The sequence below is a fragment of the Lupinus angustifolius genome, chromosome LG04 (genome assembly GCF_001865875.1).
Source record: "Lupinus angustifolius cultivar Tanjil chromosome LG04, LupAngTanjil_v1.0, whole genome shotgun sequence".
Lineage (NCBI taxonomy): Eukaryota > Viridiplantae > Streptophyta > Magnoliopsida > Fabales > Fabaceae > Lupinus > Lupinus angustifolius.
In genome coordinates, this window is record NC_032012.1 from 5,787,865 (window position 1) to 5,805,247 (window position 17,383).

The window sequence follows — 17,383 nt, forward strand, 5'->3', positions numbered from 1 at the left end:
TATTCTCACAATTTTTATATGAGAATTGTTCTCATTGAGTAGCTCCCTATATATATAAAATCTTAAATAAAATACACATATAGTAGTTACATTTTGAAGGAACAAATATATTAAATAAAATAAAAATATATTATAAATGTTTTATAACTTACGATTGATTGAGAAAGAAAATATTTTTTTATAATTGGTTGAGAGAGAAAATATATTTTCAAAATAACCGAATCATTATAAAATGAAATGACAAATAAAAATATTCTTTAAAGTGCATTTTTTATTTACGTGTGTTTAATTTGTAGATTTGTTCTTATTTTATAGATCAATTCTCATTTTCATTAATTTTTTTGTTTATTTTTCATAGATTTATATATTTTGTTATTATACCAAAAGAAATAACAAACTAATTTATAACAAACCCTCTTTGGGAATCCAAAATACATGAAATATTTAAATATAGACTACTAAATATACTTGATTTATTTTATTTTGTTTCTTACCTTTGTTATTAACATTGTAGATATAACAATATTAGTTTATATATTTTAATACTTTGTAACAATAACTATAAAATCATGATTTTTATGATCAAATATTTATTTATATCATATGAGTTCATATTACTATGATAATAATAATTTGTACTCAATTATATATTATCATGCCTTACTATATATTTGATCATTATGTTGCATAATTTGTCAATTTATGAACGATTAATATATTATCATATTATTATGTCTTACTATGCGACAAAAGTTATGAAGACATTGTGTCGTTATATTAGAAAACATATCCAATGAAATTAATTCACAATTTTTGTGTTTCTATATATTTCGATTTATTTTATCAAATTATAACACAATATTACTAATATACATTTAATAATATTCATACTTATGTGCTTCTAAATATTCGTCAAAATTAAGGTCTCATGAGAATGCTCGAGTAATATGTGATTGTTTAACCATATGAATGCACAAGTAAGATTAATGTTTTTAACCATATGAATGCACAGGTAACATGTGTGTTTCTTAATTATTAGAATGTACATTTAACATGTGTGTTTTTAACTATTAGAATGCACGGGTAGCATGTGTGTTATTAACCATTAGAATGCACGAGTAATATGTGTTATTAACCAAACGAATACACGAATAACATATGTGTTATTAAACATACGAATACACGAATAACATATTTGTTCTTAACCGTGTGCCAAAAAATTATTGTCTCGTGCAAATGTACGGGTAACTTACTAGTTTTCATAAGAAAAATTAATGCTTCCGATGCAAAGCATATATCTCCCTCAATTATATTTATTTATGTGTGTTAAAATATGGTAAGATTCATGAAAATAAAGTTTTTTGATAAATCAAAAAGTATATAAAAGAAAGCCTAAAGAAAGAAAAATGAGAAACAAATATTGATCATATTCTCATTGAATGAATTGAATAAGAAGTGAGTCAATATGTCTTATTTATACAAGAGAAAAAAATGAAAAGAAAGATTGTAAAATAAGTAACTAACATAACCTAACTTGCTAATTCCTCACTTTCTAACCAACTATCATCTTCTAAAATAATCTATCATTCATTATTAAAATGTGGATAGAATTCAAGTATCAAACTAAACTCAGGTTTAAGTAAATCCAAAATCTGATACTTGCACTAACACGTTAATATCCTTATACTTTGATGAACAGTACAAATAAGTTATTTTTTTATCTTTTACACAGGTCTCGCACTTGAGGCAATCATGTTCGAACTGAAAAACACCTACAAAGTATATGAGAATAACTCTCATAAAGAGTATTTTTCATCCATAAGACTCGAAACTGAGACTTTACTTAAAGGGAATTAAACATATATCACTTGAACCACATATTGAGCAAACCTGTCACTTATCATTTGTGTAAAACTGTAAATGACGTAAAATATTTGGTGTGTAAAAAGGATGGGATCACTCATCTTCAAAGCTTCTCATTCTTTGTTCAAGTCAATCATATATTAACATATGAATAAAATAAAATATCAAAAGTAAAAAATAATAAAATGGAGGTCTAATTCACTTGACAATACTATTTGAAATAGATGATCTTGATCGGTGTACAAATAAGTTTTTGTCAATTTGATTTAAACTGGCGGATTATGTGAACACTGTCAAGTCCGTAATACGGCGGTGGAGGCGGGACCCGCCGTAAGACCGGGGTCTCAGACCCCATTGGACAAAGCTTATCAATTAAATAACACTCTTTTTCAATAAACAAAGAAAATATGTGTCCACACTAAGATCCAAACATTATTAAAACCAAACTTTAATTAAATCAAGAGTCAGATTCCACATTTATTTGTGGTCATTCTTCTTAAAAATTGGATAGCAAGATTTATGTACTTAAAGTGTATGGATTTTTTATATTTTTATTACATCATTTATCATTTTTATTTAATTATTGTTATTTCTCAATAAGTAACGCAAATAAATGATACATGTACATTAATTGTATATAAATCTTTGCAATGATGCATAAATATTACACTCTAAAAATTAATAATTGTTAATCCATGAATGATTAATGAGTATGAAAATGATATATCATTCTAATAAATTCTCATACAAATCTTCGCACTCACTAAAAGTGATTCATGTCATAAAGTGAGACAAAAACATGATATCTCAAAGTATATCATAAACAATTTCTCAAACCAATAACAACAAAGAAAAAATATAAAATAATTAATATTTGGTTTATTAATAATTGTTTTATAAGTAACATATATCACTCGTACAAGAATATAACATTAATCTAATAAATAAAAATTATTAGTCTAATAATATAATACCTATCTACATCCTAACTAAGGCAAATATCAAATGTTAAACTTAACTGAGATTTATTGAGAGAGTTAACGATCTCAAAAGAAATTAATATATTAAGGTCTCAAATTAAATATAAAAGAATTTTGAAACCATAGTTTATTTACATAAAGTGGTTTTAACCTAAAGTAAACATTGTGAAGAGAATCTTGCATAAAAGGACCCTCACTCTCCCTAAGGCCCTTGCCTTTGTGCTCCTAAAAAACAGAGTAAACTCTACACGTTTCAGACAAGAACAGAGAGAAAGAGAATATTTTGAGACTGCACATGGATCGGAGCTCCACAACAATGAAATGGGTCTCCTTCTTCATGCTTCTACTCCTACCCCATTTGGCTCTCTCAACCCCTGCACAAGATGGTAATTTATCTCTTCAATATTTACATACAATTTCGTTAATGTTTTCAAATTTTCATCTTTTTGTCTCCTGAGATCTGATAAAAGAGTGTTTGGTTTTGCATATAGTTGGTTTTTTTTTTTTTAATTTTACTTTCCTAGTGTGTGGTATAGTATAGGTTCTACAAAAATGATATGCTAGTAAATATAGTAATTATAGCTCTAAAAAATTTTGCAACATTTTTTGGGTGTGGGTGAGATAAATTCTGGGTAGTGGTGAGTTCATTAAGGATAAGCCAATTATATGGACTAAAGAGTGGTCTATTGGGTTCAAACTTTTTTAGAGTTGGTCCCTCTTAAGAGGCTTGTTGAGTTTCATTAATGTGTGATGTTTTGTTTAACTTGTTTTCAACTAAAACATAGGGTTTGACTTTTTTAAGGTTTAATGTTTAAGGTGTTTTAGTTCTACTATAAGATGAACTTAGCTCTAGCATTTTCAATTTGGATGACTGTGATCAATAATTTCAACCCTGAATGATGCTCCCAACTTCCTCATTGATATGAGTGTTTTTTTGTTGCTCTTCTTCAAAATGATTCTCGTTTTTTCTTCTAACACCTCATGGTGTGTTCCATTTTCCACCGACTCTAGTCTATAGTTTTTATTTGGGTGTATGGAGCTTTTCATTTTACATTATTTCTTGTTAAAATTGTAGCAAAATAAGGAATGGAAAATAAATGCCCTAGTTGTAAGTGTCTTGAAAGCGAATGGGTTTTTTATAAAGTAATTGCCAAATATAAAATATGAACTCTTAATAAAACGCTTCCATCTTTTACATAGCTATTTCTAGGTTGTTACCATTTTAGTTAATAGTATCTATCATCAACTAATTTATTTTGGTATCTTTAGGTACTTAAGTGAAAAATATATTTCCAAGTTTTATTCCTCCATACACATAAATTTTACAATTGAAATACATTATTAGCACTGAGCCGTTTTTTACAGAGTTGCTACTCTGATCTATATTTAGTTAATGAAATAGCTAAATGAAGTGATTACCTTTACTAAAGTAAACTTGTGCTAGTTTAGCATCTTTAATTTAAAGTAATATTTAAGGAAATGTAAATAAAATGTACCCCATAAAAAATGTAGATCAAAGTAGTTGGTGTTTGATTATAGGGTGACCCTATGAGAAGAAAAATCATAACCAGGATAGAGAATAGAGATACACCAAAGGAGTCAAGGAAAGTAAGCATATGGGTCCCAAATAAAAGACCTTTGTAATAGTACTTGTCATCCTAGGGATGCGAAATAACCTTATTAACAGTGTTCCCGCCACTTAACAACACAAGTTTTTTTATTTTTTCCACCGAAATTTGACAAAAGTGTAAGGTCCTTTCCCTAAAAGACGCATCACACATAGTCCCATATATACTTTTACTTATTATATTCGTTTAGGTCACTATTATACACCCATGCTTGTTAAATGATACATAAAAAAACACAGTAAAAAAAAAGTACTTTTGTGGTGCTCCCTCAATTAAAGTGAAAGGACTATGATTATTATACATTTATTAAATAATATACAAATTGTCCTTTTCTCATTCTAGAGCCCCATTATGGGATAAGGTTATCCAAATTGCAATAACAGTCTACCACTACTTGATGTTATTGATATTATTATTTGTGAAAGACATAAATTGGAAATAATGATGCAAGTAAGTTGCAATAACAAGTTCAGAACAAAACAAGGCGTATATTTGGTACGTTATGGTTCAACATAAATGTTGATTAGGATTAGATTCGATTGGAAATGCCTGTGTGATGGGTTGTGGCATGTGCTTGTCGACAAATCTTGACAATGATTCTGCTAGCTTTATTACCTTGTTGAAATTGTAGTCCCACATTGTATAAAATCAAACCAATAATCGGCTATCCTTTGATTTTTATAATATCATATAATTTTAATTGCCTAATCTTGGAGTTTTCCCTTTTCCTTTGTTTTCAAGAGTAAAAATATTATGATAAAAATGTTTGTGTTTAATAGCATTTCCATCTCTAGCCTTACTCCTATTCATATATCATGCAATAATCCAATTACACACCTTAAAATTTTATATACATACATTTTTTATATATTGTAAGTCTCACCACATAACAAAGTTCTTTGCCTTGTGAATTGTTTATATTTGAATCAGACTTCTCTCCATTATTTGAAAAGACAATTAAGTTTTTAATATATTTTAAGGGTAAAAATGTAATATCATATAAATTAAAGGGATAAAAATATCATTGTCTTTTAATTTTTTTTATATATTTCAACCTAAATGTCCTATCTAGTAGTGGAGAATAATCTGACTCCTTATATTTATGAACTTTTAATAGTGAGAATCTTGCATGGGTGTGGGTTTGTAACAATTTGTTCTTTCTTTAAACACATTAGAGTAAAAAATGATGTGACATCTAATTTAATGATTAATGAATCTATTAAAGTGTAACAATAACTCTTCCATCTACTTTCCTTCCACCATGATGCCAAATAATGATACATTTAATTAGCACCATACTATATACTAAACTATTGAGTCAAATAAAATACAGGGCTAGTAGCAAACGGTGATTTTGAAGCAACCCCATCAAATGGGTTTCCTAGTGAAGCAATAATAGAGGGCCCCACCGAAATCCCAAGTTGGAAATCAAACGGCACCGTTGAGATCGTTTCATCAGGGGAAAAACAAGGTGGAATGATCCTCATAGTACCACAAGGTAGACACGCAGTGAGACTAGGAAATGATGCTGAGATAAGCCAAGAGATAGAAGTGGAAAAGGGTTCTATTTATTCTGTCACGTTTTCTGCTGCTCGCACGTGTGCACAATTGGAGTCGCTTAATGTTTCTGCTGCGTCTGCATCACAGACCATAGACCTTCAGACATTGTATAATGTTCAAGGTTGGAACCCTTATGCGGTTTCTTTTAATGCTGAGGAACAGAGTTTTAGGTTGGTGTTTAAGAACCCTGGTATGGAGGATGACCCTACTTGTGGGCCCATTATTGATACTATTGCTATCAAGAAGCTTTTCACTCCTGATAAGCCCAAAGGTAAAGCCAATTGTTTTGTTCAATAAAGTTTCTCGTGCCATAACGGATAAATTATCTCATTCAGCTACTAAAATTATTATATGTGTCCTATTTAATAATTTTCTATACAAATATTTCTAAAACTAAATAAAATAATCCATGTGTCATACTTTTATTGGTTGGAAGAGATAAATTATTTCCTGATATGAGGAAATATTTTATTCATTTTATTCTATATATACTTCATAATTGTAGATTCTATAGTTTTTAGTACTTTCAATCGATCATATATTTTCTGATATATAATTGATGTAATATATATATATTGTTGGTGTAAAGATTTATATATAATTAGTATAAATCTTTACACTAATGGTACATAAATATTATACTCTTGTAATAATAGCTTGTAAGAAACACTTTATTTTATTAAGAGTAGCTATATAACATGTGCATTTTTGTACTCTCAACATAATGCCATGACAAACTACACTGTACTTGACTAAGCTTAAATGAAGATGCATCTGCTTAATGGTATTAATATTGGCTGTGTTGAACTCTATAGATAATGCAGTAATGAATGGAGATTTTGAAGAGGGTCCATGGATGTTCAGGAATACTTCATTGGGTGTCCTGCTTCCTACCAATCTGGATGAAGAAACTTCCTCATTGCCCGGTTGGATCGTTGAATCAAACCGAGCGGTTCGGTTTATCGATTCCGATCATTTTGCAGTTCCACAAGGCAAGAGAGCCATTGAGTTGCTCTCAGGAAAAGAAGGCATTATATCCCAAATGGTTGAGACCAAAGCTAACAAGCTATACACCCTGACCTTCTCATTAGGCCATGCAGATGATAAATGCAAGGAGCCTCTTGCTGTTATGGCCTTTGCAGGTGACCAAGCTCAAAACATGCATTACACTCCAAATTCTAATTCTACATTCCAAATTTCTAAGCTCAATTTCACTGCCAAGGCTGATAGGACTAGAATTGCATTCTATAGTGTGTATTACAATACAAGAAGTGATGATATGAGCTCTCTATGTGGACCTGTGGTAGATGATGTGAGGGTTTGGTTTTCTGAGTCCAATGGGCTTCGTGGGTTGGGCTTAGTAAGGCTTGGGCTTGTGATTTTGGGCTTAGTTTGGGTTATGGTTTAAGGATTTGGTTTTGGTTTATTTAGATATATATAATATTACTATGCCTAATAGGGTCTATTGGATTAGGGGTATGAGTAAAGTCACATTCTCCAAAATCTGTTGTGTTGTAATTTCTATGTGTACTGGCCTTAAGTTTATACCTTTTGCTATTAGAAATGAAAATGTCTTATCTATGTATTTCTTATGTGATGGGTATAAATAGTCTAATGCTTTAATTTTCAACATTTCACTCAACAATGGAGTCAAATTTCTAAATGTTTCATGGAATATAGTAGTTGATGTTCATCTTAGATTTTGTCTTTCTTGGAATTGATTCTCAGCAGAGAGAAGAAAGTAGGCTTGAATTTTACTTTCTCATCAAGGTGCTGCTGAAAATCAGTTGTACAAATCTGTATCTTTATTAATAATTTACATTATGAAACATTGAAACATTGAAACATTTTCATGAAGGAAGTAATCATGGATCCTTCTTCTAGGTTATGTTTTCGTGTGATGCACCGTTTTGTTTAAGTTAGTACGTTTTATTTTACTATTATAATATAAATGTTGTAAATATTTTAGTTGCCATAAATCAAATAAAAATACAATTAATGATAGAAAAAGAAGAAGAAAATATAATATTGTGAAACCCGAGCCGGGCGTCAAACCGGGAGAGTTCCCGTATTAGGTTTAATCAGTTTAAATGATTAAATTGTCCGGTCTGGCTGAATGATTCCGTACATAATTAATAATTTTTATCTATAAATATATAGTTATATATAAATGTAAAACTTTATATAATTATATTGAAGTAATATATCTTCATTTTTTGGACCGTATTAAAACAAAATATTAAAGTAGTATTCTATTCTTTCCTAGTTTTAAGTGAACTGTCTAGTTTACTTCTCGAGTTAATCCAGTTTAATATGGCCAGACCAGATTTTCTCCGGTTCAAGGTGGTTCAACTTTCATTATGTTAAGACTGCAAATCAGAACCGTTTTCAAATTCGATCAGCAATCAGATCAATGAGACCATCTGGTCCAATTCTCACAATAGTGAAAATAGTGTTGTCACTGTTTACATGCCAATCATTTTTATGAAATATTCTACTGTCTAATGCTTTAAAAGTGGAACACATGACATCGTTCAATGTGCATGAAACCCAATTAAATTAAAACAGGGGAATGTATACTGTATGAGTTTTATAAAGTGTTACTATATTATTTAAGGAGAGATCCGTTTAAATCGGAGTTATGTTATACTAATTATACTCAATCTTATTTATTGATTTTCTTAAATCTAACAGTTCAAATGAGTGAAAATTAAAAAAATATAGGATTCATTTTTTTCTCTCATCACTTATTTCCTCAATTATTTGGTCTATTATATTTAAGAAAATCAATGGATAAGATTGAGTATAATTAGTGTAATTTAACTTGGATATAAACGGATCTCTCCTCGTATTACTTACATTCATATTTTATCATTAATGACTATTCTAAAATAATAAGAGCAAAAATATATGTATTGATAGTGTAAAAGTTTTTTATATTGTCATTGTATCAACTACCATTTATTTCATCATCATTTACTCTTAATAAAATTAATATAAATGAATGATAGATGATTCACCGACTGTGTATAAACTTTTATACTTTCAGTGCATAGATACAAACACTCAAATGATAATACAAATAAATAATTAATAATATATTGATGTATAAATTTTTACACTAACAATATACATACATTAAAATCATTAAATACATAAACTTTATTAAATATTTAAACAACCCAACCAAATAAGAAAAATGTAAGCATCGATATCGTAAAGTTTTTGACTGTTACATCATTTAATATTAACATTAATTATTATTAACTCTTAAATATAAGATAAACTAATTGTGAGTTATGTATTTACTATATATAAGTTTTTACACCGAAAAAATAAATAAATATTATACTCACAAATCTATTGTTAAAATTTACGAATCTCTTTTTTAACTAAACAATAATGGTGATGCGAAATAAAACAAATCGGATAATTTTGGAAAGACATAATGCGGGAAGTACTAGAGTGGATAATGCTAAACTTTAAGAAGATCATGACAAAAGATAATAATGATATTATTTGGAAGAGGATAACGAACAATATTAAATAGTTAATCATTTGAATTTAAAATGTAGAATGACAAGATTGATAGGTGGCATGATTCATTCAATCTGCACAAACCCAGTTAAAATATGTAAACTTTGTTAATATTGATACGCAACTTAATTATTGTTAAATTTATTCGTTGTTTTTATGAGTTTTTTAATTTAATTAATTATGTACTTTCTAGTATAATTAGCATGTCATCCCTTGTTGCATTGTGTCATTTTTGACTTCTACTTGAAGTTTTCTCTTTATGCAAAGATTCAAATTTGGATGGTTACTTAATGGAATGCATGTTCTACTTGGATCAATCATAAATATTTAAATTCTTGTTTTGACCTTTCTTTTTACATTTTTTGGTGTTGAACTTGATTTATTTTTAAAGAAAAAAAATGTTTTAGTCTACATTTTAGGAAAGGTGTATATTTCTCAAGTATATAAAAACAACGTTCTTTAGCTCAATTCACTCTAAAATATTTTACCAATATCAAACCTCCTCTACCATAAGGTAGAAACATGCAAAATCGCTTATTAATGGTTTAGTAGGCTAGGTCACGCTTTTAAAAAATCATATTTAACCTAGGTTGAGTATGGAACTTTCTTTACCTTTATAATTTTATTATAAACGTACACATAAAATAAATAAAAAATATATAAATCCTATAAGCAAGTTGAGAAATTTAGGATGTTAGTTTTGTCAATTAAGAATGATATATTAATCTATATGAAGAAACTCTTATTAGTCTATTCAAATGTCTTTTATATTATTTAAATGCCTTCTAGTATAATATGTCAAGCTTAGACATGTGAAACACACTTAACAAGACAAACAAGTGAGACTTGGCTGCTATATATTAAACATGTAGAGTTTGGATAAGGGACGAGAAAAAAATGTATACACTGAAAGTGTACAAGATTTATGCACTATTATTGTATTATACACTATTGATGTTTAATTATTGTTGACCTTTCAAAAACAAAAATTCAAATAAATGGTGGATAATAATGTGCATGTGTATAAATCTTTACACTTCAGTGTACAAATTTTAACAGAGAATGGCTTGCCTAACCATCCACTTATATAGAAAGTGAATAATGTATCTTCTAGTATGAGGAGATAAGTTATTTCCTACAATCAATAAAATCAAGATATATGTCATATATAATTATTATTTTATAAAAATATTTTTAAAATTAAACAAAAGAGTATACATATCATACATTTATCGACAAAAGGAGATAGATTATTCTACTATAAAAAAAACATAGAATATCCAAGAAACAAGTGCTGGTGTGCCATCATCAATGAGTTTCGTGTCTTATATTGTGTTTTATTAGATTGCCAATAAAGCACCCAATCATCCACCATCCAATTACCTCTCACATTCACATACACAGCTGACAAGAATCATTACATTTTAAAACCAACAAATGAAAAATACAAAAACCCAAAACCCCAAGCATTAATCAACACAATTTCATCACACCTAAAAAAACCACAAAGATTAAATTAAATTCAAAGGAAAAAAAGTAGTGAACCCAACATGTAAAAAAAAATCGAAACCAGAAAACAAACAATGGCATTATCGTCATTTCACAATTTGCTCCACAGCAGGGAAAGAAGGATATCGTGCAGAGCGCCTAGACAGAAAAACCCTGCAATCGTCTTTTGGACAAATAGTTGGGACATACGAGATCTCATCACAGCCGTCCGTTACATCTCTCTTGAAATCAATCAACGACACGAACATCGCAATGAATAGAACCAAGTGATTCAAAGCATATCTCTGTCCCACACATTGGTGGGCCCCAGCTCCAAACGCTAGAAAGTTTCTTTTAAATGTTTGGTCCTCTTGTCTTTCCTCTGAAAACCGATCCGGGTCGAACCGGTCCGGTTCAGTGAATCCCTGAAACGATGACTCCAAAACCGATGGAAATACAATTGCTCCTTTTGGAACTTTATAAGACTCCGTTAACGGAAACTCCTCCGCCGCTATGTGCGGTACAAGAGTCGCCGGAGGTCTGTATCTCACGACTTCACGCGCCACCGCTTGAGTATACTTCATCTCCCTTAACTGCTCCGCTGTAATCAGTGTATCTGACTCCGGTGACCAGATTCCGGCAACCTCCTCCCTCACCGTGGAGAGTACCTTTGGGTGAGAATCAAGCAGCGCCACCGCCCAAAGCAGCGAGGAAGTTGAAGCATCCTGAGCTGCAAAGAGGAAATCAAACAAGTAACCGCCGATCTCAGCATCAGAGGAAAACGGCGGCGTAGATTCTCCTCCGGCGAGCTTCGCCTCCGACATCTCACGGAGCGTATCCTGCATCCAGAAATCAATTAAACACGAAGGTTCTTCCCTTTTCTCCATCCTCGCCTTACTCATCTCAGCGCAAGTAGCTAGCGTTCCAGCGAGACGATCCACCGCGAGCCTCGCGTTTCGAAACGCAGTTCCCGGAAAATCAATCGGAAGCTTCATGAGGCCAACGTTGAATAGAAAATAATCACGCTCGAAACGCTCGCGGGCTTTCAAGCCCAAGTACGGGCCCACGAAAACCGTCTGAGAAGTATCGAGATTCATATCACGGGCCAAGATTCTAATCGGAATCGGGCTTTTCTTCTGTTCAGATAAGTTGACCCAGGTTTTTAAGTGACCGAGTATAATAATCTGCTGCAACGCGGTGTAGGTAGAAAGAGCTTTGGGTGTGAAATTAGGAGCAATCCGACGGCGGAGATTTTTATGATCTTGGCCCATCATATATATAAGATTGTGTTCACCAAAGAGTTTCTTACCAAAGGGATGGCCCACAAGGTGAAAAGCGTTGGGCCTGACATTGGCGAAGACTTTGTGGGAAAGTTCAGTGTCTCTGATGAAGACGATGAAGTTACCTATGATGTAGTTTACGGAGATTCCTAGGTTGGTTGATTTTGCTAAGGTAGATTGAAGGTCCCAGAATTTGGTTGGGTTTGTGACCAATGGGATAGCGTTACCTAAGAAAGGGAAAACAAGGGTTGGGCCTGGAATAGAACGTTTCTTGATAAGGTAAGAGATCTGTTCTAAGAGGATAAGGAAGAGGATGAAGGAAATGAAGTAAGGAGTGGAAGAGAAGAGAGAGGAAATTAAAGTTGTCATTTTTTTTAAGTGTGTTTTGTTTGGAATGGAAAAGAGGTAATGTCAATTTATTTGGTGTGAAGAGAACAGAGAAAAGGGTCTGATATTAGAAATAAAATAGGTGGGAAAAACTAAAATCAAACTGTGGTCACAAATGGTGAGTCTTCCAGATTTCATGTCAAATTTGGGTTTCAGGGGGAAGGAAATAATAACGTTGTTGATATTGTCAAAAGTTAAAATAAAAATGGTAGTGAGATATGTATGTAGACGTAGAAATGGAATTAAAAGGAAACAACTCATTTCATATTCTTTCGAGTACTTTTTTGGGTACATTATTCTTATTAGTACTTGTTCACATGTTATTAAGATTAATAGTAGAATATGTAGAAAATTTGATATTTTATACATACTAGATCTAAACATCTCTTAACAAGTTTACACACAGTTATACGTTTTTTTTAAATATTTCTTAAAAAAATTGCTTTTAAAATAATTATTTTAAAAATTGATATTTACAAAGTAATAAAAAAAATTAAAAGTAACTTTCTTACAAACTGGGATTTGAAAATTGTTTTATTAAAATAGTAGTTTTTTAAAAGTTTACTTATTTCAAATGTGTTTTAGTTCCCATTAAAAAGGATTTATAGATTGATTGAAATTTATCTATTAAATTTAAATATAGATGAATTTAATAATTTAAATTAGAGTAAATATCAATTCCTCCAAATTTTGAGTTAATAAATTTGGTCCATGAAAATTGAAAAATAATTAAAAAAATAAAATGTTAATGGTCAATAGTACCAACTAAAATAATTAAAAACTAGCAGATTACAATTTAGTAGTGAAATTAAGAAACATTGGGATAATAACTTTTACATCTAAAATTAGCTATTGATGAGATTTAGTGGTTATTAAAGTGCTAATATATCTTAATATAATCAGGAAAATTTATACAATTTAGTTAAAAAAAGTACATCTGTTGTCAACAGTTGAGAACGCCAAAAGCATGGTCTTGCAGATCTTTTCTTTTGTAATTATAACTATTAACTACACTTTAATTAAGTTTATAATGAATAAAGTTTAGTTTAATTAAGTTGAGTTTGTCTAGAAGTATGTGAACTCATGTTTCACCTCATTGAAATTTGGAACATTGTTGGCCAACTCATTTTTATTTGTTTATATGTGATTCAAGTGAATTCAACTACTTCAATAACATATGGTCCAAAACAAATATGATTAGATATTGGTTTCATGAGATGTATAGCATGTGTAAAACATTATTTAGTGAAGTCCTATGCCTAATGTTTTGGAGGGACTTCACTTTGCTCTACCAATTTCATGGAATTGGGGTTTCAAAGTTGAGTCACTTCAAAATAGTGATAGTAAAATAGGTACAACAATCTAAGGGGTTGACTGTGAAGTCCTATGTATACATAGTGACCATATCTCTTATTATTTTGTATTATGAAATATAATTGAGTAGAAAAATATTTAATAATTTTAATTTAAATAATTTTTCAACTAATCATTGATTGATACAAAAATGGGACAGATGTGCTCCCTCGAATTTAATTGTTAACAAATTGTTTAAATCAATATTATATAACATATTTTAATGCCTCGAAATTTTGAGATAACATGTCAAAACAAATTTCTCTCTCTTTAACTTTATTGTTTAAATTTTTTATATAGTTTTATCAATTTTTAATTTATTTATTATTAATATTTATGGTGATTCGTTCGTCATTTTAAAATGAGCATAATATTAAAAAATCACAAACGAACATGTCCGTATTTGCTGTTGATTACGGATATTTTGCTGTAGTGGATGTTTGGTTTTGTCATTACTAATTAAAAAATGATGTTTTCACAAAGTTAGCATATTATCCACTACTAATTTATATTACTTTTTATTTAATAATCAATAGTAATTGACAAATTAATGATAAATAATTTATTGATAGTGTAAAAAACAATTACATTATTATTAATATACATATTAAATAGTTTTATTAAATTGCCTAGACCACTGATTTTGACTATTTTCAAGCGGTTTGATGAATTTTAATCAATGGTTTTCAAAACATTGAAAAAATCAACCTATAATATTTAATTTAATATTAAATATTGACTGTGATTATCATGGTATCTCATTCTACTTTGTTAACATATGGCGGCACCCGTTTTAATTTATAGCCTAAGTACCGGATATAATAGGATAATATATTTTCCTAATGGTGCTTAATTTTTCCTCCATTTCATTAAAAAAATTTCCATTATATGAGATATCTTCTTTTAGCATGTAATGAAAACAAGATAAATTAAAGGTAAAAAAGTAGGACTTAGATCCTCTTTTCCAAAAAGTTGTTCTTCTCATGTTCTAATCCAATATTATTCCATAAAATAATATAAAATATTAATTTATTTTTTTATAATTTTTTCAATTAAATGATGCATTTTGATTGGCTTAGGACATCACTAAAAAACAACAGAGACATCATATCTCCATCTAAAAAAGTTAACAACCGAAAGGAGAAAGACATTATTACATGTTTGTATTGCCACATCTATGAAACAACGAATACCGACATCTAATAGGAAAATGTTTTTTCCACAACTTACAAATTATTCCTTAGTTTTTTAAGTGGAAGTTGTCCGTACAACTTCAGAACAATTTAGAATAAAACTATAATTCATAATTCTTTTCTTTGAATTATAATTTAAAATGAATAAATAATATAATTGCTTAATAAAATAAATGAATAGGCATTTTGGAGTAACAATAATCTCATCACGAATTAGAGTTAATTGTTTCTACTTTACAATTATTTTTAACCATCAAATACTTACATTTGTGGGCTCATATTTAAATTCAATAATTTATTGTCATACATTAACTTTGTCGTAAAAAAAGAGATATGCAAAAATTTAAAAATTAGAATGTAAATATTAGTAATAATAATTTATTTAATTATAAAGAAATAATATGATATAAGGAAAAAATATATTTTGCTTGAATAAATGTAGAATAATGAAAACAAAAATATGTTATTAATAAATATTATTATCAAAATTACGGATGTGATCTTCAGGATTGTGGCACTTGACATAAAACAACTTTTAGCTGTAATGATTTTAAATTATTTTTAAAAATAAAATATTTTCCTCATATTCAAATATTAAACTCTCAAATAAATGATAGGTATTTAATGAGTGGCTTCAACCATCAACTAAGAACACTTTTGATGGGTTGGGTTAATAAGTATTTTTAGGATATTATTTAAAAGATACAAAAGAAGAGAATTAAGTTCAATATTTTTCAACACATGAAAATATTATTATTTTTAAATAAAATTTATGTGTCTTTTTTCTTCCTTAGACAATACACATACAATACACGTTCATATTTTTAGTCAAATTATTTGGAAAATTATGTGGAGGTTGTCTTTCAAACTAACAAAACTTGGCATGTAATTATTTCATAAACATCTCTGATCTTTTTGTTATGGACGAATGTGAGCTAAGTTGAATCATGTAAGGTTTGTTTATTATCCAATCTTAAATGACGGTTGAATTATATTTTTGAAATTGAACTAGATCATAGGTTCGACGCTAACTCAATCCTTAATATCAAACGAGTCGGCTTTTAAACTCAAACATGTATATGGTTAAATGCAATCTTTACTCCTTTTAGAAAAATCTTCTTAATATTATTTATTAGTATATATATGACATACAAAATGATATATATACAATTTTATTAATGATTTATATATACTTGATAAAAAAAAATAGAATCAATAATGTTGTGTCAAGTAGGTGTCATTATTCTATGCACAGTTCAATATGCATGAACAACCATGATTAATTAATGACCACAGGAAGAGTCATATTGGATAACGTTTATCTCTTACCTAACCCTAACTAATTATCGTGTCTAATTTTTTAATCTAAATATAACCCTAGACCCTTTAAAATCTAACCATATTTAAGCCAAATCATAATAATAGTGGGGTGCACATATGTTGTCTCGTACTTAATGTCACTCCATTTGCCATGATTTTGTAATTGGTTAAAAAATTAATTAAAAAATAAATTTTAACTTTAATATTTTTTCAATCAATCATAAGATCATAATATTAAGTTTTTTTCCGATGGAACTGTAATAGCAGTAAGTATGAGATAGTAAATATGCTCGTATGAGTGACTGACTTATACAGAGTCTTACTCACCCTCCTCCTTACCCAATTGCGGCCATAAACCTCGCCAATAAAGAAAGAAAAAAGATTGAGCAAGATAAAATAGATCCTCAACTGAACCAAAAAATATGAAATAGATTCCCATCATCACAACTATGACCTGTCTTGTCACATCACGCTAAAATATGCATGCAAAATGCGTTATTATAAAACATTAAAACACGACAGTGACCACATTAAAATGAACGAATTAACAAAGAGGAAAGCAACTTCAACAAGAAACAGCTGGTCCACGCCAGCGAAAGCTGCTACCATCTCTATTTAATTCAAACAACTACTTCTATCAATATAAATTATGATAATAGTTGTATTAATCGCAATGAAACGTAGGGATGACAAATAGTATCATCGGATATAGTAGCTACCCATTATTCATTTTATAAAATATTAAATTATTATCCATACTCACATGTACTTATATATATATATATATATATATA

The 17,383-nt window shown here is 29.4% G+C and overlaps 2 protein-coding genes across 2 annotated transcripts; one reads left to right on the forward strand and one right to left on the reverse strand.

The window, feature by feature from the left end:
• Positions 3,016-7,623, forward strand: LOC109345271. The gene is made up of 3 exons (XM_019584159.1): positions 3,016-3,229; positions 5,805-6,302; positions 6,847-7,623. The coding sequence occupies exons 1-3, from the start codon at positions 3,139-3,141 to the stop codon at positions 7,437-7,439; spliced, it is 1,182 nt and encodes a 393-aa protein (XP_019439704.1). The 5' UTR covers positions 3,016-3,138; the 3' UTR covers positions 7,440-7,623.
• Positions 10,858-12,919, reverse strand: LOC109345270 (cytochrome P450 710A11-like). The gene has a single exon (XM_019584158.1). It carries the CDS (start codon positions 12,703-12,705, stop codon positions 11,164-11,166), a length of 1,542 nt encoding a protein of 513 aa, XP_019439703.1. The 5' UTR covers positions 12,706-12,919; the 3' UTR covers positions 10,858-11,163.